Source organism: Onychomys torridus, chromosome 5 (genome assembly GCF_903995425.1).
Source record: "Onychomys torridus chromosome 5, mOncTor1.1, whole genome shotgun sequence".
Taxonomy (NCBI): Eukaryota; Metazoa; Chordata; class Mammalia; order Rodentia; family Cricetidae; genus Onychomys; species Onychomys torridus.
The window spans coordinates 29,887,785-29,915,276 of record NC_050447.1 but is presented as its reverse complement, the minus strand read 5'-3'; the positions used below and the strand labels follow the sequence as shown (position 1 = coordinate 29,915,276).

At 36.1% G+C, this 27,492-nt stretch overlaps 1 protein-coding gene across 6 annotated transcripts in view; it reads left to right on the top strand.

The window, feature by feature from the left end:
- The window catches only part of Cdh11 (cadherin 11), a 162,843-nt gene extending 135,990 nt beyond the window's left edge, over positions 1 to 26,853 (top strand). For all 6 annotated transcript variants that reach the window (XM_036187122.1, XM_036187126.1, XM_036187125.1 and 3 more), the window contains 5 exons: positions 6,869 to 7,005; positions 8,940 to 9,073; positions 9,297 to 9,414; positions 23,358 to 23,609; positions 25,528 to 26,853. In XM_036187122.1, the coding sequence (XP_036043015.1) occupies positions 6,869 to 7,005; positions 8,940 to 9,073; positions 9,297 to 9,414; positions 23,358 to 23,609; positions 25,528 to 26,024 (1,138 nt within the window). In that variant the 3' untranslated portion in view covers positions 26,025 to 26,853. The remainder of the gene's footprint in view (positions 1 to 6,868; positions 7,006 to 8,939; positions 9,074 to 9,296; positions 9,415 to 23,357; positions 23,610 to 25,527) is intronic.
- Positions 26,854 to 27,492: the final 639 nt, after the last annotated feature.

The following is a 27,492-nucleotide window of genomic DNA, read 5'->3' as shown; positions in this document are numbered from 1 at the left end:
ATGTGTTCTGGCTACAATTGATTTGCAAATATTTTCTTTCATTCTGCAAACTTTTCTGATTATTTCTTTAGGAGTGAAAGTGCTTTTAATTACGACTAAGTCCACTCTTTTCCTCCTTGGTTGCTTCCACTTTACTTGTCAGATATAAGAAATTGTGGCCTACTTTAGACACACTCAAAAATATTTTACTTGTATTTCCTTTGAGGAAATTTTATAGTTGTAGACATTTATTTAGATCCTTGATTTATTTCAAATTGATGTCTCTATGTGATATGGGGGGAAAGCTAATCTCATTATATTCCATGTGGATATCCTCATTCTGGACTCTCAATTTGAGTCACTTTATTTGTGTGCCTATTCGTACGCCAGTGTCACACAGTTTTGATTAGTATAACTTTAGAAGAAGTTTTGAAGTGAGCAACTTTGATTCCTTCATGGTTTTTGTATATTATGCTTTATAGGAAAGTAATAGGTAATAGTAGCCTTAATTTGCGTTATCCATGGATGTCCCCATGCTCCAAAGGCAGAGTTGGATGGTTTGTCAGAATCCCTGCATCTTATACAGTGTAAAACATTGGATTGTTGCCTCTTGCTGACCCATGTTTTGGATAATCACTGAATTCTTCCACTAACTGTGGTGCATGTCCATAGTGGACAACTGTTTCTGCATGAATAAATTAATGTCCCTGCTTTGCCTTAGAAATTCAGATTCTTAGATTTGGAAGTGGTGACATTCCCTTCTGGCATTTATTCAACAAACCTATATTGAGTATACACTAGCAATCCCCAATAAATCCAAATAATATACAGAAAGACTTGATAAAAGATTTCTACAGTAAAAAATATGCAAACAGTCAAGAACTATGCAAAAAGTGCTGGGTAACAAGATGGAGAGTGATAAAGCAGGTCATCTAATGTTCTTCTTTGGCATCTACATTCTACATACTACATATTCATATACACAACATACACTCAAAACATATAGAAACACAACAAATAGTAACAAAAAACAAGTAAAAGAACACACACACTCGCACTCAAATATACATATACATTCACACACATAATAATGAGTGTGGTAGAATACATTTATAATCCCAACACTAGGGAGGCAGAGATGGGATCAATATTCCTGCTGCTCACTGTCAAGCCTACCTATCCTACTTGCTGAACTTTATGCAAGGGAGAAATCTTGTCTCTAAAAACAAGATGGTCAGCCTTTAAGAAATGACATGCAAAAGTTATCCTGTGGCCTCTACATGCAGGTGCACACATGTAGACACCCACACACATGAACCCATGTATGAATACATGTACATTCTTAAGATGGTCGGTATTGAATTTAGCCAAGAATATGTAAATGAAAAGTAAAATTTAAATTTCCCCTTGCCACAGTTAGAATGACCATTCTCAACCATAAAACAAAAGCAAGGGAGGAAAATGCTAGTAAAGAAATAAAGATTGTGAAAGACTTACTCACTGCTGATAAGAATGCAGATTGGTGTGCCCACTGCATAAAATAGTACCTGGGATCCAAAAATTAAGAGGACTATCTTCTAGCCCAGCGCTATTACTAATGTGTATCTATACAAAAGAAATAAAATCTGTAAGTTGGATTCATATCTGCAATTCCATGTTTATTGCAGCACTGTTCAGAGTAGCCAAGATGTAAAACCAACCTAAGTGGCCATCCACAGATAAATGGATAAAGAAACTATGGGGAATACTCATAGTAAATAACTGTTCAGCAATAAAGGAAATCATGAAATATATCATTTTCATTTTCAGGAACAAAGATGAACCAGAATAAAGGGACATTCCCTTCAGTGAAATAAGCCAGGGGATAAAACAACTAACTAATCAACAAACCAAAGCAAAGGACAGCAGATAATGCATGATCTCTTTCATATATGAAATCTGTAACCTCAAACCAATCTTGTGTAGAGTATTAATTAGAGACATTGGGCAGACTGGAAGGCTCAGGAACATGAGGAGAGTTTAATAAATAGATTCAACATTACAGTAAGATAGAATGAACTCTTATATCTTGGTGCACAGTAATATGACCATAAGTAACATTAATAATCAAATACTTTGTTATATGTCTTGAAAAGAGTTTGAATATTTGTAATGGAAGAAATAATAAGCTTAAGATGATGACTAAGTTTAAGGCTAATGACTTTGATTTGAAAATTGCGCAATGTAAACATTTACTGAAGCACCATCAGAACCATGCATATCTACAATTCTTACACAAGAATTAAAACAATTCTCTAAAAAGCTGCAGCAACAGAAAAAAAACCCTAAACACATGAGTATATAAATATGAAGAAATTTGCACCAGGCCATGGAAGTAGTACGTACAATTCATAAAAGAAAATGGGGACTCTGGGTGTAGCTCAGTTGGTAGAATTTATGCCTAACATACCTGAGGCCCTGGATTTGATCAGCAGTCCAGCAAAATGGGATATAGAGGTGTGGAGGCAGCAGCTGAAGGATCAGATGTTCAAGGTAATCCTTGGCTACATATTAAATATGAGCTCATTTTTGGGCTACATGAGATTTTTTTACCCCCAAAATGAAAAAAATAACCAGCAGAATAAAAGATTATGTATTACAATTTAGAATATGATCCTTAATGTTGAGAAATATAATTTTTTTCTTTTTTTGTTTTTGTTTTTTGTTTATTATTATTATTATTATTATTATTATTATTATTATATGTGTGTTTTAATTTTACACATCAGCCATGAGTTCCCCTGTCCTCCCCCCTCCCGCCCCCACCCCCACTTTTCCCCATCCCCTCCCCTCCATTCCCATCTCCTCCAGGGCCAAGACTCCTCTGGGGATTCATTTAAAACTGGTCTATTCAGTATAGGCAGCTCCAGTCCCCTCCTTCCAGGCTGAGCAAAGTGTCCCTGTGTGTAAGCCCAAGGTTCCAAACAGCCAGCTCATGCACTAAGGACAGGTCCAGGTCCCACAGCCTGGATGCCTCCCAAACAGTTCAAGCTATTCAATTGTCTCACTTATCCAGAGGGCCTGATCCAGCTGGGGGCTCCACAGCCTTTGGTTCATAATTCATGTGCTTCCATTCATTTGGCTATTTGTCCCTGTGCTTTTTCCAATCTTGGGCTCAACAATTCATGCTCTTACAGTCCCTCCTCTTCCTCAACTATTAGACACCTGGAGCTCCACCTGGGGCCTGGCTGAGGATCTCTGCATCTACTTCCATCAATTATTGGATGAGAGTTCCAGCTCGACTGTTAGGGTGTTTGGCCATCTGATCACCAGACTAGGTCAGATCAGGCTTTCTCTTGACCATTGCCAGCAGTCTACAGAGGATGTATCCTACATGAACAACCTGGATGACAGTGGGAGTAATGCAGGGCAAAGTTTGAGGGAGAAATATAATTTTTGAATGCTTTCTTAGAATCAGAACAATATGTTTAAAACAAATTTTCTGAATCCTCATAGCATACTTTGAGACTGTCTGTTTCAGGAGTCAGTTCATGAGAATATTATGCACAGGGGATAATGTGACTTGCTTAAGTTCACACAACCAGTTTGGAGACTGGATTTTAATCCAGATCTGTTTTAGCTTCAATCTGCTCTCTTAGATATAGGCAATTGGTAACAGAAGTGTTACTTCAGATACATGTGACTATTATATGTCCTTTTGGTAAAGAAGCTCTTTATGTAATAGCAGGAGACTCTTCCTGTGCCTCTAACTGCTTTGAGATGTTCATTATTATGAGTTAATACAACTTACTTTTGACCTAGAATATGCAAGTGTGTTGGGAACTTTTTTAGGAGAACAATGATATAAAGACACATAGAGTAACTACTATGTCCACTCACCTGTAGGATTTCACTCATGCTATGACTGAATTGAGTTAGTCTTTCACATTATTTGCCTCTGGGCTGATTTTTCTCCTGATTCTAATTCTGAATTTATGAGAGTATATGATGTTTAATTTTTATCCTGTGTTGTTCTTTCTTCATGCTTACTTATTCTTCCTAAAGGTATTTGTGGGCAGAGATGGGCATATAGATCAGTGCTAGAGAGCCTAGGAAGCATCAACAATGCTATGAGTTCAGGTTTCAGTACTGTGGAAGCACCATAGAGGTATCTGTGAGCTCATGTTTATTTAAAAATAAAAAGAAGGGCACAGGTGTATCTTAGTAAAGCACTTAGTTGGGAAGCATGATGATCTGAATTTGATTCCAAGAACCCGCATGAAAATGCTGGTTGTGGTTGATCACACTTATAATTCTGGTGCCAAAGAAGAAGAGACAAGAGGATCCCTAGGGCTTTTTGGCCATGAGCCTAGCTTATTTGGAGAGCTCCAGTCTGCTCAGACTCTATCCCCCAAAATGTGGTATACAGTTCTTGAATACCAATAACCAAGGTTTCCCTGTAGCCTCTAAATGCACACGTACATACATCTTCCCCTACAACATGCATCTGTACATACACAAATGCATCGCCACCACCACTAGCACCACCACCACACATCACACTCAAATAACTAATTCTCTATCATAGAATTGAATCTTTGCTCTCTTAACATTGCAACCTATTCCTAGTTGAACTTCAATCTCTATTTTCTGCTAAATTACCTTAATTTTGTGTCTTCCAACAGATCTCTCTCAGACAGTGAGTGAGGCCTTGAAGTTTGAAAACTCTCATGGCCATCTCAGATATCTAAATCTTGACTGACTCCTACTGCTACTCCATTAGTCACGTAGTTTTCAATCCCTTTGGCATTTCAGTAGCTATTTCTCTTATTTTGAAAACTATATCTAATTCTTAAATGTTTTCTGCTCTTTTTTCTTTCGGATCATCTTTACTACACTAGCAGAGTGATCATTCAGTTGTTCTGATTTTATTTATTTGCTTATTTGCTTAAAGTTCTACCATGGTTTCTCATTGGCTTCACAATGGAGGCTACCCTCTGACATTCAAGAGATTTCATATTTTCTCCCTCAAAACAATAGCAGCAGGAGCAAAAAGTAAAATAACAACTTTGGGTTGCATTGCTTAATGTGGGTGAGTTTTGACTAGGCTTCATTTAATTCTCACATATAATATAAAGTTAGTTACAATTGCTGTTCTAGTGTAAAGATAAATATGTTGAAGTTAAGCAATTTTAAGTGACTTTTTCAAAATTATATTCCTCAGATTATGTGCAGTGGGGCATGACTGGATTTAAGATTTTGCAAAATCCAGATCTATGGATGAGTTTTATATCTTTAGAATTATGCTTTGCCTTACCACCTTCCTTATTGTATATGTGCTGTCATGTTACTTAAATAGGTAGCTGCCTTATGCCATAAAACAAGTCTTCTGTTATTCTACATAGAATTATATGCTGAGGGCTAAGCTACAGTCTTTTACTGGTTTTGATGAAATGTAAGACCAAACTGAAGTTCATCCCCATGAAAAAGGAAAACTATTCATTTCTCATAAGGCGCTGTATTCAAAGTCCATTATGAATGACCTTTTGTTTTGAATACTATAACAATCTTATCTATGAATGACTATCTTTCCTGGAAAGGATGTGACTGATCTGAGATAGGACGATCTGGCCTTCAACACTGGTTCCTCAGAAATTAGATATATACCATTTGTAAATTCTATCCTGTATGAATTAGTTGGCTCTTTGATATCCAGAATCCTTGCTGCTTCCCCTGATATTCTTTTTTTTTTTTTTTTTTTTTTTTTTTTTTTTTTTTTTTTTTTTTTTGAGACAGGGTTTCTCTGTGTAGCTTTGCACCTTTCCTGGAACTCACTTGGTAGTCCAGGCTGGCCTCGAACTCACAGAGATCCTCCTGGCTCTGCCTCCCGAGTGCTGGGATTAAAGGCGTGCGCCACCACCACCCAGCTGATATTCTTATATTTTTAACCATCACTGATGTGTTCTATACATTTTATTAAATGTTTCAAAAACATCTAAGATTTGGGAGCTTCCCTCTTTTGAGGCAGATGTGGTGAAATGAATTAGTGGGACCCTTCAAGCTCAGCAGACCTATTAAAACTAGGTTGCTGGTACATGTCACATCTGGCACCTCAATTAAAGCCAAGTTTCTTTCACTTTCTGCAACCTGACCTATGGTCAGACATCTCCATAACACTCTGAGAATCTTTGAAAGAGGCAAATTCTGAGTGAGTAGGACTTGATGAAACTTTTGCACTTTGCTGTGGACTGCAGCCCATGTAGTAAGGAATGAAGAGAAGGACCTTCAAGTAACTGGCTGAGCATGCTTTGTGTTCGCACCTTGGAATTCAGAACCAAATTACTTGCAGGACCAAATTACCTACAGGTCTCTATAGCTAACAAAACAAAACAAAATAAAAATACTCAAAATATAGCAATCACTTTTTTTAAATGTGGAAAATACTTATGCTTAGATCTATAAATGATCTTGGATGGTGAATTTAGTTAACCTTGAAACTATTCAATAATTCATATGCCAAAATTTGGCAAAGGTTTGATACATTTGTGACTTTCTGAGTACTTTGGGAGTGAGACAAACTCACTCCCCAAATGCAATTTTATAAATATTCAGATGGTGGATGATTATAGTAAATATGGAGAAATATGCAACACATTATTATACTTCTCAATCAAATATGCTAAACAGCATTTCCATTCATTGTACTGAATAAAGAAGTCCAACGTACCAAAAATGATTTCAATAAAAGATTCATGTGTAAATTTTGAAAAATAAATTTGATTAAAAAGAAAACCTAAGTCATGAGATCAGTTGCAAAAAAAGTTGCTTTAAATATAACATAGATACAATATTCAAATATTAAGCTACTCTGAATGTCTTGGTCTAATTGCCTCATTTACATTCTGCTTAGGTATTCAATTGATCGTCATACTGACCTCGACAGGTTTTTCACAATTAATCCAGAGGATGGTTTTATTAAAACCACAAAACCTCTAGACAGAGAGGAAACTGCCTGGCTCAACATCTCTGTCTTTGCAGCAGAAATCCGTAAGTATTCTCCTAAGGGCTTTGATTTAACTTTACTAAATATTAATTCTTCTGACTCTAGTCTATACAATAAAATTGCTGAGTTGGATTTTTTTTTGTTCATTTTGTTTTGTTTTAGATTTTTTCTAAAGAATTTTCTCTGATAATGGTTGAGCAAGGAACTGATCTAGGAGTATAGCAGAACATCATTAAGAGTCCTTTTGTTGCTACATTCTATCTATCTGTCTATCTATCTATCAATCTATCTATCTATCTTTAGAACAGTAGTATTTGATCTTATCTTCGGTCCCTGAGATGATTATCAATATAATTGTTTTTTGGTTTTTAAAATTTATTTTTAGTTGTACATATAGAACAATAATTAGCCAAGTAGAAATGCTTTTATTTTCTTTGGACAATTCATGTGCACATTGAAAAAGATGGTTCATTACTCAGGGTTCTCTAGAGCAACAGAACTTACAGAATTTATACATATATATATATATATATATATATAATTTGTAAGGAATTTGTTAGAATGACATACGGGCTGTGGTTGAGCTAATCCAACATGGCTGCCTATGAATGGAAGGCTCAAGAATCTAGTAGTTGTGTGGTCTATGAGGCTAAATGTCTCAGTAGGTCTCCAGTACATGCTAAAATCCTGAAGAAGTAGGCTCTAATGCCAGTGACAGATTAAACTTGGTAGTGAGAATGATAGCAATTAGGCAATGAGAGAGACAGAGTTTTCCTCTTTCTTGTACTTTATTTAGGTCACCAGCAAAAGTTGTGGTTCAGATTAAAGATGGATATTTCCACTCAAAATATCTGGATTAAAGGTTTATATTTCCACCTCAAAGATCCAGTTTAGAAGTGTGTCCTCCGACTTAAAATGATTTTTATTTATTTATTTATTTATTTATTTATTTATTTATTTATTTATTTATTTATTGTTTTTCAAGACAGGGTTTCTTTGTGTTGCTTTGCACCTTTCCTTGAACTAGCTTTGTAGACCAGGCTGGCCTCAAACTCAAAGAGATCCACCTGCCTCTGCCTCCTGAGTGCTGGGATTAAAGGTGTGAGCCACCACCGCCAAGCCTCACTTCAAATGATTTAATTTAAAAAAAGGAAAGAAAGAAAAGAAATCCTTCATGAGTGTGCTTGGTCATTTGGATTTTAGTTAATTCCACCAAGAATAGCCATCACAGATGGCTTACCTTTTCCAGCAGTTTAAAACCTATGATCATTATGTTAAACCTCAAACAATAGCCTTAAAGTCAAGACTTGAGGCAGTTTGTATAGTTGTTAACCATTAAATCTTGAACTTGATCTCTCTCATTACATCTCATAGCTGGCATATTATAAAAAAAAATTTCTTCGACTAATCTTGAGATTCCCTGATTCAGTATATCTGTACTAGAATCCAATCATTTATATGAGCAACAAATGACCAGGTGGATCTGATGCTATACTTTGGAGCCTACTTTGAGAATCATGGTAATAAATTACTTTCTAGCAGGACTAGGTTCTATTAGTAACCTTTACAATTATTCTCAGTCAAAGTAGGAAAATGGTATAGTATTTCCTGGTTTAGGCATGAGCATTGTGGTGGGAAATATGCTACAGAGCAAAGATGTTCATGTCTTGGTAGACATGAAACATGCTCCAGTGACATCATTCCTCTAACTTGATCCTACTTTCTACTTTTCAATATGTTCACAATATTACAAAACCATCAATACATTCTTAATTACATCAGAGCTCTCTGGACTGAATCATTCCCCAAAGCCCATGAACTCCTAAATATATGAGTATGTCTGAACATTTCCTAGTCAAACCATAGTTATGCAATTCTTAGAACTGCACATATAGGTGGAAGAAGCCTCATCATTCTGATAATTAGCATGTTATCATTATATAGTATTTGTTTACTGTTTGAATTCTCTTTTTCTCAGACAACAGACATCAGGAAGCCAAAGTTCCAGTGGCCATCAGGATCCTTGATGTCAATGACAATGCTCCTAAATTTGCTGCCCCTTATGAAGGCTTCATCTGTGAGAGTGATCAGACCAAGCCACTCTCCAACCAGGTATATCCGGCTTCCCTTGTACTGCATAAGCAATGCATTTGAAATAGAGTTTGTTTTTGTAATCATCAACTCAAGTTACCTGCCTCTGTCCAAAAAAAATTTCATGTCTTAGTACTGCTTTTAAGAGATTTTAAAATAAGAGGTTTTAGCCTACTAGGAAAATCTGGATAAATGATATGCTGATACTATCATGATTTATTTATGAGCCACCTTTCTCTTTCAGCCAATAGTTACAGTTAGTGCAGATGACCAGGACGACACAGCCAATGGACCAAGATTTATCTTCAGCCTACCCCCTGAAATCATTCACAACCCTAATTTCACAGTCAGAGACAACAGAGGTTTGTAACTAAACTTCCTATGTATTCAGAGAAGTAGAAATAGCAAACAAATGCCTTTTATATTGCACAGTACAAATATTTTCACTAATCTAATAATGCTTTTCTGTTGAAGAATAAACAAGGGATAATAATGCCACTTCTGTTTTGACACACAGATTCATTTGATACATAAGAATAAGTGAGTCTAATTTTATTTTCTGTGTGTGTGTGTGTGTGTGTCTGTGTGTGTGTGTGTGTGTGTTTTCTTTGATATTCATGAAGCAGCAGGAAAACCAAGTGGGAAAGCTTACAGGGTCAATATGCAAACAACTCCATTTATCTAATTTTTTTTTTAAAGAGATTGATAAACCCTTTGGGGGAAGCATGGCTTTATGAATATTGATATCAAGTAAAGCATTAAAAGAGATTAGTTCAACTTTGTAAGGCAGCATAATCTTTCACACACAGGCTTTTCCCTCCAAACATAGTTGCAATGCAGTGTGGCTGGGAGCAGAACTCCATATCTAAAAGTGCTGACAGTGGTATTGCCAGAAGTGGTTAAAATGAAGCACTGTTTGTCCATTTAAAAAATGACACTATTCAATATACTTCTTGCCTCTCATTCTTTGGGTCAAGGAGGTCAAGAACTTGCTGGTTGTTAGGAGGAGATGCTTTGATTGTAGAGACCTGAACTGACACAGTCCCTAGACAAAGTAAGTGACAGAGTCAGGGATGAAGGTCAAGTAATCATGTTGACTTACAGACCATGCTGTTATGCTCTGAGCATTTCTTCTCAGTAGACATTGTGTATGTAAATCTGTGATAGAGTCAGCCTATGAAATGCAGACCAGTACAACCATCCGGGATGGGAAACAGAGGTAGGCCTTCTTGATACAGCTGTTTTTACAGCCCCATGCTATTCATGTAAATAATATAAGTGAGTTTCTTTCCTCATGACTAAAAGAAGAGTAAGAAAACAGGCCTCAAACTAATGTAAGAACACTGTTACTTCTCCATCATTGTTATGACTGCCATCAGTACCATAAAGCCAATAGCTACAATCCAAGGACTTTGTTGAGATTCCTCACCTATTTTGTTTACTTAATTTTTCACTGGACCACAGGCAGTAGTTATTATTATTTCCATTTGACAAATGATTAAAATGAAGCACAAAAACCATTAAATAATCTGTCGAAAGGCAACTATGCAAATAAAAAGTAGACTTGAGTTTTAAACCAAGTGGTCAAGCTTGATGTTATTGCTTTAACTTCTTCCTGTGGTGATATTAAAGCAGAGCAATATTCCTTATGCTACTGGATCTAGAGGGAATGTGATTTGACATATTTTAATATTTCGTGAACTGACTAGAACATTTAATTATGGGACATATAAATTAAGCATATATCAAAATGAGACTACCGGGGAAAATGCCTGAGGTATTATGACAGGGTTTTTTCTCTCCTAATATATTGCTTTCTCAGAAGAAGTGAGACAAGTCTACTGCAGAGATATGTATTTTAAAGGAATATTACAGTAAGCTAGGGTTCACTTTTTAAAATGGCCCTTATCATTTCAAAAATAGCATCTTTACTTTGCATCCTTTCATTTTGTCCTTATCCTTCACCTTCTTGGCTTTATGGGTAGGAGTAAGCTCTTTCAGGACATAATTGAACCAGACCTGGGACACGGGCCTATAATCTCCCCTGCTCTGAAGTTTGAGGCAGGAGAATTGCAAATTCAAGGACTTCCTAAACCACAGAATGGGTTCAAGGAAAGCTTACACAATTTAGCAAGTTCCTATCTCAAAAAAAAAAAAAAAAGTTAACTAAAAGGGATCAAGTTACAGCAGCTGAAAGCTAGAGTGTTTTCATGGTATATGAGAGGTATTAAGTGCAATCCATCGTAGAGGAGATGTGTTAGAAAGAGAGAAAGAGAGAAGGAGGGAGCAAGGGATTAAGAGAGGCAGACAGGGAGGGAGGCAGAGAGGAGAGAGAGAGAGAGAGAGAGAGAGAGAGAGAGAGAGAGAGAGAGAGAGAGAGAGAGAGAGAGATATTTTGGGGCCTGCCTTCCAGCTACCAAATAAATCACACACGGATACTTTTTCTTACTTATAAATGCCTAGCCTTAGCTTGAATTGTTGCTAGCCAGTTTTTAAAATTAACCCATCTAACTTTTGTCTCTGTTCTTTTATCGTTCTCTATTCCTGTATTACCTTCATTAATTTTTACTCCATGGTGGCTGGCTCTTGGAGTCCTCGTCCTTCTCTGGCTACTTCTTTCTCCTTTCAGATTTCTCCTTCTATATATTGTCTCTGCCTGTCAGCGCTGTCTATCCTTTCTCCCTCCTCACCATTGGTCACTCAGCTCTTTATTAGACCATCAGGTATCTTAGACAGGCAAAGTATCACAGCTTCACAGAGTTAAACAAATGCAACAAAAACAAAACTAACACACCTTAAAATAATGTTCTATTTCAGAGAGAGAAAAGAATTCTACAAAACAATAGTGTAGACAGGAGTTTCCAGTCAAGGACACATACCTTCAGTTGGTACAGAGAGTGATATAGGAGCTTACTTTTGTCCTGATGTTCTTCCAGGAGAGGAGTGCAGGTGAGACCTGAATCAATGTGTCCTTAGCGAAGGAGAGAAAAGTCTGCATGAAGATTTCATAAGGTTTTCTGAGGTATCTGTGTTTTAGCACAAGAAAATCTTTGCCTTAATTGTTAGAAGTTTCCATCTTCCCAAATTAGTTTCTAGTACTAGTCTGAATTAACACCTTGTTTTGTTTTCACATTTTTCAGTGTTAATACTAGTTTAGTTTTCACTTACCTTTGTCAGTAGTGAGGAGACTGGAGCAGCCATCCAGAAAACTTTGGTTGTGCTCATATTTTTACTTATATGTTGATGTAATTCCCAAATTACATTTGAAGTCTAATGCTTTGCTCTATTCCCTGCATGGTCTGCATTTACAGTATACAAGAGCTACATTTACAGTATGCAAGATCTGCCTTTACAATATGCCTCCTACAAACAGCACACGGTTCTAGGCTTTACTGAGTGGGCCAGCTTCATCTTCATCACTTGCTCAGTCTTTGTTTTTAATGTAAAATCATATTTTGTCTCCATTAACCTCTGTAAACACTGTACTGTGGCATATTGTTCTCAGGAGGTTTATAAGTATTTTATTTTACCACAGTACTTTGTGGATGACATCTATAATTTCATGGAGATTATATTACCACTGATGAGCTAGCCAACTACACAATTTATCTCCCCCACCTTCTCTTTTAGGAGACTAATCTTACTGTTGAGCTATACGTTTGCAGGGAATTGCCACTTCTTAAGAAAAATTACTTTATTAACTATGGCAAACAGTTAATGAAAACTCCCATGTTTAGTGCTATTACAGAACCTCAAAGCAAATACAGTCCTATAATTACCATTTAATAGAGTTACTTTCTGCTGGTTCCTAAAAGTAATTACATATTGAAGTAATCCAAAAGGAATAATCACATTCCATATCCTATTATAGCCTACTGAGTTACCAAATTTCTCGGCAGAGACTATTTTCCTAGAAAATAGGAGATAATGGTTTAGATCATGCTGAGTAAAAGGATCAAGTCACTTTCTCCTTGAGTGTTTACTTCCATTATGCCATGTAGATAATCACTATTGTGTTTGCCAAAAGTCATCCTAAGCACTTTTAGAAATGTAAGAGGAAAACCCTCTTAGTACAAATCAGCCTTTTATTTTATTTTATCCTTCTCCATCCTGCACTCCCGGCTTCAAAGGTGGATCAGCAGGTATAAAGAAAGTAGAACACATGTAAGTCCATCTTGAGCTATTAATACTAGAATGGAGTTGTTTGAGCAGATAAAGAGACAGTCCACTGAGTCCATTGAGATGCACTTACTTTGAAAATACCAGACTTATGACATTTCCGAAAATACAAGGAATGCATAATATCTAAGGAAAGTAGAAGGATGGAAAAAGACAGGGAATAATCCTTTGCATATAGCCAGTTCTTCACTGGCATATAAAATCTTAACAGAACCATTTTTACCCAATTTGTCAAAGAACCCATTCGGATGTGTTTTATGTCTTTTCTCACAGTTTCAAATGAGGCAAGAACAATAATTGTCCAAAAGCAATGATCTGTCCAAGGTCATACTCACAGTCAGTCATGAAATTAAATCTAAATATTTGGAAGTCATTGCTTCGTACATGTGACACACTGGAAATTGCATAGAAAATTGTATGTAGTATTTGTAGTTAATTCTGTTCTGTCTTTGTTTACTGTGCTTTGTTTACTGTTACTGTCTTTGTTTATTTTTAAATAAAACTAATCCACAGAGAGGAAAAATTTATAGTTCCGTTTATCAGTCTAGAATTCAGGGAATGTTCAAGAGAAAATGAAAAATGATTTTGATTTCCATTTCAATCATAGCCATAATAATTGTGTTAAAATATATTTGCAAAAAATTTTATGATCCTTTTCTATTGTATAATTAATTTGTATCCCTTGTAGGAAAATTAGAAATCACAGCAGTAGGAATAAGATTAAAAATAATAAAAATAACATGGTATAGTCTAAAAAGAGAATCACTGTTGTTTTGTATTCTCCTCTAGCTGTTTTCTTTTCTTATTTGAATAACTGTACTGAATCTACCAGGTTGAGCTGAATCCCCAGGGGAGTCTTGGCCCTGGAGGAGATAGGAATGGAGGGGAGGGACTGGGGGGAAGGTGGGGGTGGGGGGAAGGGGGAGGACAGGGGAACCCCTGGCTGATATGTAAAATTAAAACACAAATATAATAATTAAAAAAATAAAATAAAATAAATAAAAAGCAACTTAAACAATACATCTGTTTTCCACTCAGCATATGATATACATTGATGTGCATCAGAACACTGATGCCAATGCCTTCTAGCTATGGTCCTCTTCACTGTAGGACATTTGTCTGTTATTTTTAAATTCATTGCTTTTGCACACCTTTACCAGTTATGTGATTAACACTTTTAGGATGGATTTGTTATTCAATAGCTTTTTTGTTATTGTTGGTTTTTCAATTTTCCTTTTATTACAAATGAATTTTTTCATATAATATACATTGATTTCTTCCTAGGCAAAGTGTTCATTGGAAATGTCTTACAGATTGCTGAAAGTGTCAGGAAAGTCACTCCATTCTCACTTTCTCATATGCAAACTAAACTCACATAACATCATTTTAGTCTTGCCTAAATGACAAATAAAAATAGGAGTATTATTTCACAATTCTAAGTTTTTCATCATTTGCAAAATTTAAATATCCATCGTTTCTTGTTTTTACTGCTTTTAAACTTTGATTTCTTATTTTTAGCTATTTTTATGTATGTGGTAGGGTCAGGCATGTGCAAGTGAAAGTATATTTGGCCTGCAGAGACCAGAGATATGGTATCCTGTTAGTGCTAGAGTTGCAGGTAGTTGGGAGCTATCTGATGTGGTACTCAATATCAAACTTAGCTCCTTTGCAAGAACAGTGCTTACTCTTTGCCCCTGAGCTGTCTCTCCAAGCCCCTTGCTGTATTCTTAGAACTCAGCCATTCATATTCCTTTCCCATGTCCAAAATAGTGGACTCGTAATTTTACAGTTGAGTTTACATATCAACTGTTGGCGCTGTTAACTTTTGACCTGTCCTTTCCATCACGCAGACACCCTGATGTCTCAACATCTTTTCAATCCTGATTGTGTCACTTCATTATAAATAGTGTACTTTTGCTCTTACATTATCCTTAATAATGCTTTTCTCAGCAAAATTAATAGCATTATTCACCTATTTGTCTTCTTCATTGTGTGTCAGCTTTAAATTTCAGCCTTTTATCTGTGGATATTATGCAACCGGGCAGTCATTTTGTAACCACTTGTGATTGACCATGTCCAAGATCATTTACCACCACTGTTATTATCTCCTACATCATGTAGGGTAGAAATCTAGGGTTTGTTATTCTTCCCATTCTATTGATTAACTCCACTGTGAGTATGTTGTTTTCTTTAATGGTTGCATGTACACAAATGCCAATGGGTAACTTAAACATATTCTTCTTAAGTTCACTCTGGCCACTGTCTTAACTAATCGGCTTACATTCTTTAAGTGGCTGAAAATGTATCTAAATGTTGGTATTTCACGGAGTTCATGGGCACTATTGTTGTGTTTGTTTATGAAGCGCTTTTGTAGAAATATTACTTTCTACATTTTGCACCCCTTGAGCATGGAGAAAATTGAACAAATATCACAGAATATTTTACCGTAACAAATGTAATAATCTATAACTATTCATATTCTGTCAATGTCAACCCACAATACACATGGGTGTGTGCTTGAATTATATAGCTACATAAAGGCAATTGCTATCATATATATATAAAATTTTGTATATTCTCCAACATAATTCTCTCAGAAAGTGAACAACTTCTTGTTTCTTCTGGAAGTCGTTGCAGCCACTACAGTCTTGAATCATCTTTTACATTAGCAATTTAAAGGCCATCTTATTTATAATTTGCCTCACTGTAATATTCCCTTTATTAAGCCAGGTGGTGATGGCTCACCCCCTTAATCCCAGCACTCAGGAGGCAGAGACAAGTGGATTTCTGTAAGTTCAAAGTCAGGCTCATCTATAGAATGAGATTCAGGACAGGTGCCAAAACTATACAGAGAAACACTATCCTGAAAAAAAATTCCCTTTATTGCTAAATACTGGTAAAATAAAGTATTTTGTTGGCTTTTGTAAATTTTTAGAAGGCTAAGAACACATGTGGACTTCTGACAAAGCTGTGGGAAGAGAAACATTCTGTGTGTGCCTTTGATTCTTTTTCTGTCTCTGTGCAACAAAGACCTCAGGTTTTTAAGAGCATTTTTTGTTTTGGTTTTGGTTTTGTTTCTTGTTTCTCTTTCTCTAGAGCATGAGGCCCTCTGGTTCTTCAACTATGATGGAGTTCACTTTTTCACCATCTGTGTTGGAAGAATTTGATAAAAGGAAATTGACTTAATTAACATACAACCATATAGTATGCAAAGATTAGCTGTGGACAAGTGAAATGCACTGAAACCTAGAAAATTTGGATTTTGTTTCCTTTTGTATTTCCATGTTATTGTGAGAATTGTTTAGAAAATCATATGTAGAAGCAATAAGGTATGGAATTTACCCATATTAAAAGATCAATAACATTGCCTTTGTTGACTCTACTACAATCTAACCAATAGTAAAGGAATAATATTATTAAAAGACAAAACAGTTTCTAAGAGAACTATCAGTAGCCACTTATAGTGTTGCGTGTTTTTAATTCTAGTCCTTAGGAGGCTGGGGCTTTTGAAGACATCCTAGGCTACATAGTGAGTTCTAGGCCATCTATGGGGTCACAGAATAAGACCTTGTCCCAAAAGAAAAATTGGAAAAAAGATAAATCAGTAATATGCACAGTATAGATAAAGGTGGCAAAGGTCAGATTAGGTTTGACAGTAAGTAATGTGAGGTGATAGACTGGAAATTAGTGAATCTTTAAAATGTGACTGTAAAAATGTTAGATCAGTATTTGGCGTATTGAAAACAGTAGTCTGGCAGGAACTGGCAAGATGGGATGTGCTTGTGTGCCTGAAATTTCAATATTTTGGGACTGAGAAGGTCAGATCATGGGAGCTTGCTAGTCAGCCAGACTAGTTAAAAGCAAGTGCTTGAGGTTCAATGAGGAACTTTGTTTGAAGGGAATAATGTGGCAAATGTTAGGGCAGGACAACTTGTGTCTTCTAATGGCCTCTGTTGGCATGCACACAACTCACAGGGACACATATACACCCCCTTCAAAACAACCTACTATCGTCATGCACAGAGGCCCATACTCTTACAGCCATGTACATATCTACAGTTATGGGCACAGAGATTTACACACTTTCATTCGTGCATACACAGGCACATACACACATACCCCATACACAAATAAGAACAGTGTAATATAGTTGTTGTTGTTGTTGTTGTTTTCTCTTTGCTCTTTGTTCTTTTGGAGCCTGCCACCCAGCTCCCAAGTAAATACAAGGAGACTTATTCTTACTTAAGTATACCTGGCTTTAGCTTGGGTTGTTTTTAACCCGCTTTTCTTAAATTATCCAACTGACCTTTTACCTTTCTCTGTTCTACGTTTTTTACTTCTTACTCTGTGTCCAGCTATGCGGCTGGTGGCTGTCCCCTGGCACCCTTCCCCCCTTCTCCCTTTTCCATTCCTCTTTCCTTCTGCCTCTATTTATTCTCTTTGCAAGCCAGCTCTACCTATCCCTCTCCTGTCTTGTTACTGGCCATTCAGCTATTTATTAGACCCATCAGGTGTTTTAGGCAGGCAGAATAACACAGCTTCATGAAGTTAAAAAAAATGCAAGATAAAAGAATGCAATACATCTTTGCATAGTTAAACAAATATTCCATAGCATAAATGAATGTCACACGTCTTAAAATAGTATTCCACAACAGTATAAAAACACAAGAAATAATTTGTTCTACCAACATATACAATATTACAGACATACAGATATTAACAAAACAGTGAATGAAACAAAGTACCTGAACTCTGTGTTTTGTGCTGTGGTCTGTGAAATACAAATTACCCACAGCTAGAGGAAGAGACCCTAGTGTACTTAAAATGGCAAGAAAATGAGAATATATATGGCCAATAAATTCATCTTTGAAAACACATATGTACACTACAGACTGCAAATACTATTTTTAATTTCTAATATTTGTGCCACTCAGGTTGATAATGACAATATGCTTAGTACACCAAATTAAAACAAATTATTAAAAATTTACAAATTTAAATGAGTATAAAAATTATGTAATGTTAAGCTTTCTAATGATATTTATATAATTATACATCATACTGCTTCCTGAAATTATTAAAGCTTAATACTTCTTGAAGACTTTTGGGTCACATGCATCCTCTTTCCTTATAGACACACACATATTATATATACATATACACATAAATAATATATATATATATATATATATATATATATATATATATATATATAATAGAGCTATTGCCTGTTCTTGGTAAGCTGGAACCCAATAGAAAGTAAATAAATATTTATTTTGTGAGTGACTTGATAATGGACTTCCTTAATATGTGGAATAGGTTTTAGTAAAGTTGATAGATCTAGTTTGTCCCTAAGGGTGTGATGAATTGGTAAAACAGGCAAATTTTAGTGAGAAGAAAAGAAAGTATCTCCCTAAGAGTAAGGCCTACTTTAAACTTCTCCAAATATTTAATGGTTGCAAGAGCAGATTCTCAGACTAAAGCATCCAAAGTGTCTTATAAATAGCCAGAGTGCTTCAGTGGGTCAGGAAATGAGGGTTCTTTAGAGACTAGAAGGACAGAGAACCAAGAGCAGCACAGAAGAACTTCCCTCTGATATCACTATGAAAACAGCAGAATATTCTAGTCCCTTGCTGCCATGCTTTCTTTGATCACATTTTAACATGCAGGAGCTGTGCTCATTTCTCACAATATGTTTTAGATTAATGCAAGATCTGCTGTCCAGTGCATCCACATATCAAGGGATATTTCTCCACCAGAATTTTCCCTTTTAGTGTCATATTTTATGTTTCTCCCCAGTGGGCTATATCATCATCAGAATGCTTATATAAGCATCCCAACCAGGTGCCATGGAGACCATGATCATTAGGAAACTTTGAATTTTGTTAGTATAATGAACAACTGTGCAGGTAAAAGCAGCATGCAATTAGGAGTCCATGTTTTAGACGTAAAATTTTGAAACATGAATTTATTTTCTCCGTTTATAGAAACACTACAATCTGTGAATGTCATATACCAGTAATAAATGGCAACAATTGCAAATTTTTGCCTAAGTAGGAAAAAAGGAGAACTGGTTACCTACCTGCTCCCAGTATTGAAATGTTGAGCATCAGGATGTAAAACCAAGGTGCTTGAAAAATATTTTGTTATCCTGGGGAAATACATAACCTAGAACTGAAGCACTAACAATTTCCTACTTATGGAGTATAAGCACTTCCATGTAGGCAGTTGTATTAGAAGCCTTAGTGACAGTTCCATGAATTTACATTCCCATCCTTGCCAACAAGTTTCTCTTCCTCATTAGTCTCCTACTCAAAGATGAGAATTTCCAGGAAAAAATTAATATTCTCCTAACATCATCAACAGGCCAATACCACACTAAGTACTTTTGTGAATGGAAGCAAAGTTAATTCTAAATATATTAATTTTATGTTTAAAATCAAATAACAAACATGAAGAAGTTTCAAGATGTAAGCTACTTCCACTTTATCCTTAAGACTGAGTGAGTGTATGTGTGTGTGTTTTTAAAGATTTTTCATGGGTTGGAAAAGGGTCTTTGAAGGCTCAAAATAGAACATTTAAAATTAATGCAATATTTATATTTTTATGGTTCTTCTTAGTTGCCATGTTGAAATCTATCTTCCTCTGTAAATATGTAAATATGTTAACCTCTTCATTTACTTTCGTAAATTCAAACTAAGGGCACCTTTGAAGACAGAGTATGAGTGGCCAGCCACTTAGAATAATTTAGATGAAAAGTGTACATTGTCATTCTTAAAATGCAGCACTTGTTCCAGAAAGGAGTTTTGCTATTGTTAGTTTATTTCTTTTCCCATTGGTACTTTTAGAACTGCTTTTCACTTGTTTCTGACCATATTGTCTATTTTTGACCATGTTCTGGATGGATCACAAGAAATATTATCGTAGGCTCTGATGCTAATGCTCAGAACTGCTCATCTAGAAAACGTTCATACTCCTGTGGGAGATGGGGCAATGTAGACTTAGAGAGGATGCACTTTATGGATTTAAGCAGCTTAGATAAGCTTAGTGTTAGGTCAGATTGGTATATAAGACTTGTAAGAGGGGTTTTTCTGTCCTGGGATCCACTTCCAAATTAACACACAGAAATATATATTGACTGTAAATGCTTGGCCAAGAGATGAGGCTTATTACTAACTATATTTTACATTTTAAGTTAACCTATATTCCTTATTTTTGCTCTTCCATAGGGCTGTACCTTTATTAGCATGGCACATTCATCTCCTGTTCCCTCTCCATCTGGCTGGTGACTCTTTACCCTGCCTTTCCTCTTCCCATCATTCTCAGTTTGGCTCTCCCACATAACTTTATCCTGTTCAGCTATAGAGCTGTTAGCTTCTTTATTAAACCAGTCATGGAGAAATATATTCACTAGTGCACAGGAGGATTATTCAACAGCAACCATCTATATCTATGACTTTAACTATTCATTAAGGCCCAAGGATGGACTTGACTTTGGGTGTTAAGTTTTTAGTTGGCAGATTCTGTAGGTCCTCTGGAAGACCAACCAGTACAGAGGACAATTAATGAAGTATATTACATCATTTGGTTCCAATAGCCATTCCATGTTTCTTGTGGTGTATGTATAGTTTTCCTTGTTTTAAAGATGAGCAAGCAAGGTTCCAGACAGGAAATCAAGATTCATCATGAAACTTTCAATTAGTATTTTTGGAAGACTCATAGTCCATTTCATTCCTATCTTTAGAATTGATCCTAATCTCTATGTACATAAACATCCTTTACTAGAAGAGATGTTAAAAGAAGTTTTAGAGATCCTGCTGTTCTACCGTTCTGAGATTGGACCCAATTCAGCAGACCTGTAGTAGTTTCAGTGTTTCTGAGAACATCTGGCTTTACAGAAGATGATTCATCTCTGATTCACATATTGCTGGTATATACAGAACTGTGCTATACACTAGTGTTTGAGTTTCAACCACTGTTGTGTAGAAGTCTGACTGCTGTGATCTGAAGAGACAAGCTTGCATAAATGACTGGTTGAAAAACATATTTCAAATTTTGTTTTCAAAAGTTTATAAAAACAGAAAGAAAAAATGCTCAATTTTCATTATCTTCAGCTATAATATCATGTTACCAGAGTAGAAACTACATAGATAAGCTGAAACAAGGTCCACTGGCGACCCATATTATAGTTAGTTTGATCAAGACATCTAATTAATTTTTGCTTCTGTTTATGAAATTTTAATGTTTATTTTATCCATAATGTCTATAATAAAATTTCAAATTGTTAAAATGGAGCAAAGATTGTAAATTTTTAGTTGTGAAAGTCTTATTTGAATACAGAAAAGCAGAAAAAAGAAAATGTCTTTGAATTGTTTATTATAGGCATGTGCATTTAATTATGAAGTAAGGGACAGAGTTGTCACCCTGAACAGAAGAGTATCACCCAGGGACTAACTTTTATTGGGCTAGTTTACTTTTCATGCTATTTTATGTAGTATATATAACTTCTCTCTAATAATAAAAACACAGTATACAAATCACACAAAATCCAGAAAATATAGAAGTGAGAGACATAGCTGTTCTTCCTTGGCTTGGCTGAGGTGTTGGCAGTGCAAAGCTGAGAAACCATCATCATAAAGATTGCCAAAGTCAGTGAATAAGTGTGGCTCACCTTCAGTACTACTCAGCCTTGTGTGCTCAAGCTTAAATGAGACCAGATCTACCAAACAGGCCAAGTAAAATAAATTGCATTTTTTCCTTTACCTAAAATGCATAAATTTTGTTTCAAGATTCTTTGATTTTTTTTTCCTATTAAAGGAACAAATTTATATCCCTATCAATCTAGTTTAAACTTTCCAGTTAGGTGGCCTTGCTGTTGGCTATATCATTCACTTTGCTATAAATTATTGCTTCTTAACCTACAAATGGACAGGCCATGCCAGCAGATCAGGGTATCATATACAATTTGATGGAGCATGTTAAATTACTACTTTTTCCTTTAAACATCATCACCACCACCACCAACAATATTTTCCCTCTAGGAAATACATCCTACACTGGATTTTTGTCTGTAGAGAGAATATGATAAGGAAGCATTGGGAAATAGAAGTTATAAAACATAGAAGAAATATGAAAGCCAACATCTGGATTTTGGTTAAACTTTTCCAAAACCAAGTTACACTATTTGCTCAACAAATATTTATTAAATGTTTGTTGTGCATCTTACAGGAAAGAGCCTGAGATGAATCAGATAAAATCCCTCGCTCTCTAGAAATACCTAGTCTTGTTGAGGTCAAAGTGGTTATGTCAATAGATTCTGAGAGATGTGGAGAACATGTACTTCTATAGAAATAGGAAAATACAGTGTGGAGATTCACAATGGACAGGGGTAATGGAAAGGTTCAGGAATCATCTTTAAGGGAGGACTTTGCAATCTATTTTTGAGCCAGAAGTCTAACTGTCATGATAGAACCTAGCTATTTGATGCAAGAAAACATGAAAGAAAAGACAAGATAGGTGCAAAAGCAATGAATGCTTGGAACAGAAGTGAGTTCCCTGTGTTGAACTGAACTAGCTCATTTGGGACAGCAGAAATGTTAACCCCCAAAACACGATTATGTCTAGGTACATAAAACACAATGTTCTGCTTTGTAGTCTTGCACTGTGCAATATTAGTGACAGAGAGAATTGTTGAATCAGGATCGGGTGAAATGCTTAATGACTTGTTTGCTGAGGCTTGTTAGAGTTTGAAGAAAACAGGAATGAGCTGCAAGGTTAATCAAGCATTTCCATTTTCTTGAAGAAATTTTCCTGTGGTTCATGAGTGGTTTTATGATGTGGGTGCAGAAGGATGTGGAATTTCTGTAGAAAATATAAATACAAACTGCCAAAGGATGAACCTTAAAAAGCCAATTTCTCTATTTTATTCCAAAATGTGAAATGATTTTATCATCTTATCATGCTATATCCAAGGCTTCTATAACATCTAGATGAATTATCAAGCAAGAAAGGTTCTAACTTTGGCTTTGATAACACAAAATATGTCTTCAGAGCTGGAAAGCTGCAGGCATCTGTGATCAATATGGCCCTACAATGAAAACATACTCTGTCTTTCTTCTTCAAACAGATAACACTGCAGGGGTTTATGCCCGTCGAGGAGGGTTCAGTCGGCAGAAGCAAGACTTTTACCTCCTGCCCATCGTGATCAGTGATGGTGGCATTCCACCTATGAGTAGCACCAATACCCTCACTATCAAAGTCTGTGGATGTGACGTGAATGGGGCACTGCTGTCGTGTAATGCTGAGGCCTACATCCTGAATGCTGGCCTGAGCACTGGGGCACTTATTGCCATCCTTGCCTGCATTGTCATTCTCCTGGGTAAGGATTTCCCTGTTACATGGTAAAACCCATGGACATCCTTCCAATGATTTATCCAGTACAGGATGGCTACAAGGACTGTACCGTACATATTCACATAGTTAAAACATACCACAATGGGTGACAGCTTTCATGAGTTCTATTGCACAATGGGTAGAGCATGTGAATGGACAAATTTTGAAGGAAGAGTTTAAGGAAGGTCATGATGAGCATCTTACTTTATATCACAGGACTATAGGGCAGATTCCATCTCTAAGCTGGAAAGACATGGGAGACAGTTCTGTATCTGAAGAATTTAGGCAGAAACCTGTTATCTGAGGAAGGTTTCTCTAAATAAGTAAGTAAGTAAGTAAGTAAGTAAGTAAGTAAGTAAGTAAATAAATAATAAAAATGGATGGAGAAAGATTAGGGACAATGTAGCAGAATGAGTAATTATTACTATGATGGATCAATGAAGGAAGAAGAGATAACTTAGCAGGCAGAAGCTGAGCTGTGAGCTTCTAATTATCTGCAACATCCATCTGCGTGCTTCAGCCTTATGGTGTTGCCTGTAAGCTTTTCCTGTAGTTGCTGGTGAGGTAGCTCTCATCATCTGCTCAAGTCCTAACATTTCAGAACCAAAAAGTACTATGATAAAACTTCAAATCTAAGGAGTCTGACCTCAAATATACATGTTTTCTATTGAATGAATTAATAGGACGACTTCCATAGAAAATTGGGAGGGAAGTTGGTCCAACAGTTACTGAGTGTTTTCTGGGAGTCAGACCCTATGGGAAAGTCTGAGAGACAGTATCTTTGTTGGATGAATTCATAGCTTCTCAAGGAAGTAATTCAGAGTCAAAGAGACATGCAGAATAGAGCCTATGATTGGAATGAGAGGTAGCATAGACATAGGTTAGAGAATGCCCAACATGGCCCAAGAATGCCAGACACATATTCCTAGAGGATATCTATAAATTATGGAAGCTAATGTAAGAGGTTTTCCATGAATGAATGAATGAATGAATGAATGAATGAATGAATGAATGAATGAATGAATAAAGTGAAAATGTGGGTTTTAGGATGATGACTATGTTGCAGACAAGTTATAGGACTCTGGGGACCTTGTGAAATCTGAGTGAAGTACAGTTTCTCATCCCTGAATCCCAGGACTATGTGAACTCATAGAAGCTCTCACTCCATTTACCCAATACAGCTGCAAACCTTGTTTGCAGTCTTGCTGAGTGTGTGGGAGAGTCTTCAAACAAAAGATTGTTGGAGCCTCTTGATAAGGGTGGGGAAGACACAGAATCGATAAAGAATTAAGAGGTGTCTAGAGTTCCTTATAAATGATTGCTTGCTCTGGCAAGAAAGTGCCAAGCCTAGTGGAATACCTCTCCCAGAAAAGACAGGATGGCTTCACCTGTGCTTTTCAATGACACTCTGTTTTTATGTTCAAATAGGTAGTATATTTTTCTCCTGAGAAATTTTTAGAATTGTCTACTCTCCCACCCATTATGATAAGGTTTACTTTTGTATTGTAGAGTAGGGCCTTTGGACAGGAGCCTGTTTTTACCTCAGAAAGTTAAGTCCTGAGCTCTCTGAACATTCTAATCCTAAACTTGGAGAAGCCAGTTACATTCATGTGCAAGAAGAAAAAATGCACACATCCTTTCAGTAAACAGTAATCCTCACCAATTCTTAAGAAGACAGCTAAATAGCATTGGGATTCACTTGCAAAACATTCAAGATAATTCCAACCTTTCAGGTCATAGGGTATGATACTCCCAGGGCACATTTTCCTGGTGGAGACATGTCAGTGTGGAGTTTTGGTGAGTTCTGGAAAAGCGATCATTTTCTCCATTCCAGGTTCTGAAGCAGAGCCTCTCCAGGGAGGTTGGGCTTAATCTTTGCCTACTTTCTTTTTCTTTTCCTACAGTCATTGTTGTATTGTTTGTGACTCTGAGGAGGCAAAAGAAAGAGCCACTCATTGTGTTTGAGGAAGAAGATGTTCGTGAGAACATCATAACCTATGATGATGAAGGAGGAGGTGAGGAAGACACAGAAGCCTTCGACATTGCCACCCTGCAGAATCCTGATGGTATCAATGGATTTATCCCTCGCAAAGACATCAAACCTGAGTATCAGTACATGCCTAGACCTGGGCTGCGACCTGCACCCAACAGTGTGGATGTAGATGATTTCATCAACACAAGAATACAGGAGGCAGATAATGACCCCACGGCCCCTCCCTATGACTCCATCCAAATCTATGGTTATGAGGGCAGGGGTTCTGTGGCAGGATCCTTGAGCTCCTTAGAGTCTGCCACCACAGATTCAGACCTAGACTACGACTATCTACAGAACTGGGGACCTCGCTTTAAGAAACTAGCAGACTTGTATGGCTCCAAAGACACTTTTGATGATGACTCTTAACAATAATGATGCAAATTTGGCCTTAAGAACTGTGTCTGGCATTCTCAAGAATCTAGAAGATGTGTAAACAGGTATTTTTTTAAAACAAGGAAAGGCTCATTTAAAGCAAGCAGAGTTTTACAGAGAGGAAACATTTAATAAAACTGCAAGGACATCGAAGTGGTAAATGCTGTGAAGTACCTTTTCCCACTAAAAAAAGCAAATATTGAAGTTGTTTATCCACTTCAGTGGAGAAAAACCACTTGGCACACAAAATCTTTAAATGAAGGAAAAGTCTATGGTGAACTTACAATGAAGGGAAATCGTCTATGTGTTATGAACATCTAAGTCTCTCTTATTTTATTTTTCAATTTGTCAAAGAAGCTTCCACAAAATTAGAAAGGACAACAGTTCTGAGCTGTAATTTCGCCTTAAACTATGGACACTCTATCTGTAGTGCATTTTTAAACTTGAAATATATAATATCCAGCCAGCTTAAACCCATACAATGTATGTACAATACAATGTACAATTATGTCTCTTGAGCATCAATCTTGTTACTGCTGATTCTTGTAAATCTTTTTGCTTCTACTTTCATCCTAAACTAATACGTGCCAGATATAACTGTCTTGTTTCAGTGAGGAGCACCCTATTTCTATGTCATTTTTAATGTATCTATTTGTACAATTTTAAAGTTCTTATTTTAGTATACATACAAATATCAGTATTCTGACATGTACGGAAATGTTACAGCATCACACTTATATTTTATGAACATTGTACTGTTGCTTTAATATGAGCTTCAATATAAGAAGCAACCTTTGAAATAAAAAAAAAGATTCTTTTTTAATTCTGGGTTTGATTCTTAACATTGAAAAAAATAAGGATTTATAATGATCCGTTTATATTTCTAATTTAATTGTGATCTTTTAATAACCCTATTTATGATCTGTTATAGTCTGCTGCTCTATTTGTTTATTTAAATCAAATATGTTTGAGTTTTTAAGATAAGAATCTGTAACTTCATGTAAATTATTTTTTTGTACGTTATGGTTTTACATCTGGCTTTTCATCAAGTATAACTTCTGAAGAAGGACATTAGGGATCTAGATTAGTCTATGATTAGCCTATGGTTTTACAATGTGTGTTATATAATATGCATTTAACCTGTGAACTCCTAGTTATGAGAGACAAATTCATGAGGATTGTCAGACCTCTCGATGTTCTAGATATAGACTTGATACCCCACCTTGAGCATTGCAGAGTTGGAGGAGTGAATAGTCAAAACTGACACTGCTCTGGTTTTCTTTGTGTAGATTTTATTAGGATAAAGTAAGATGACTGGCAGTTGAAAGTGCTAATTTTTCCTCCTGTAATTTTATTTTGTCTTAAAGTAATAGGAAATTTCAAGTCTTCATGACAGAAAGGGCAATTCTTAGAGACCTTTATTTTAGAAGATGCTTTGGGCCATGTGCTCACAAAGAGATCA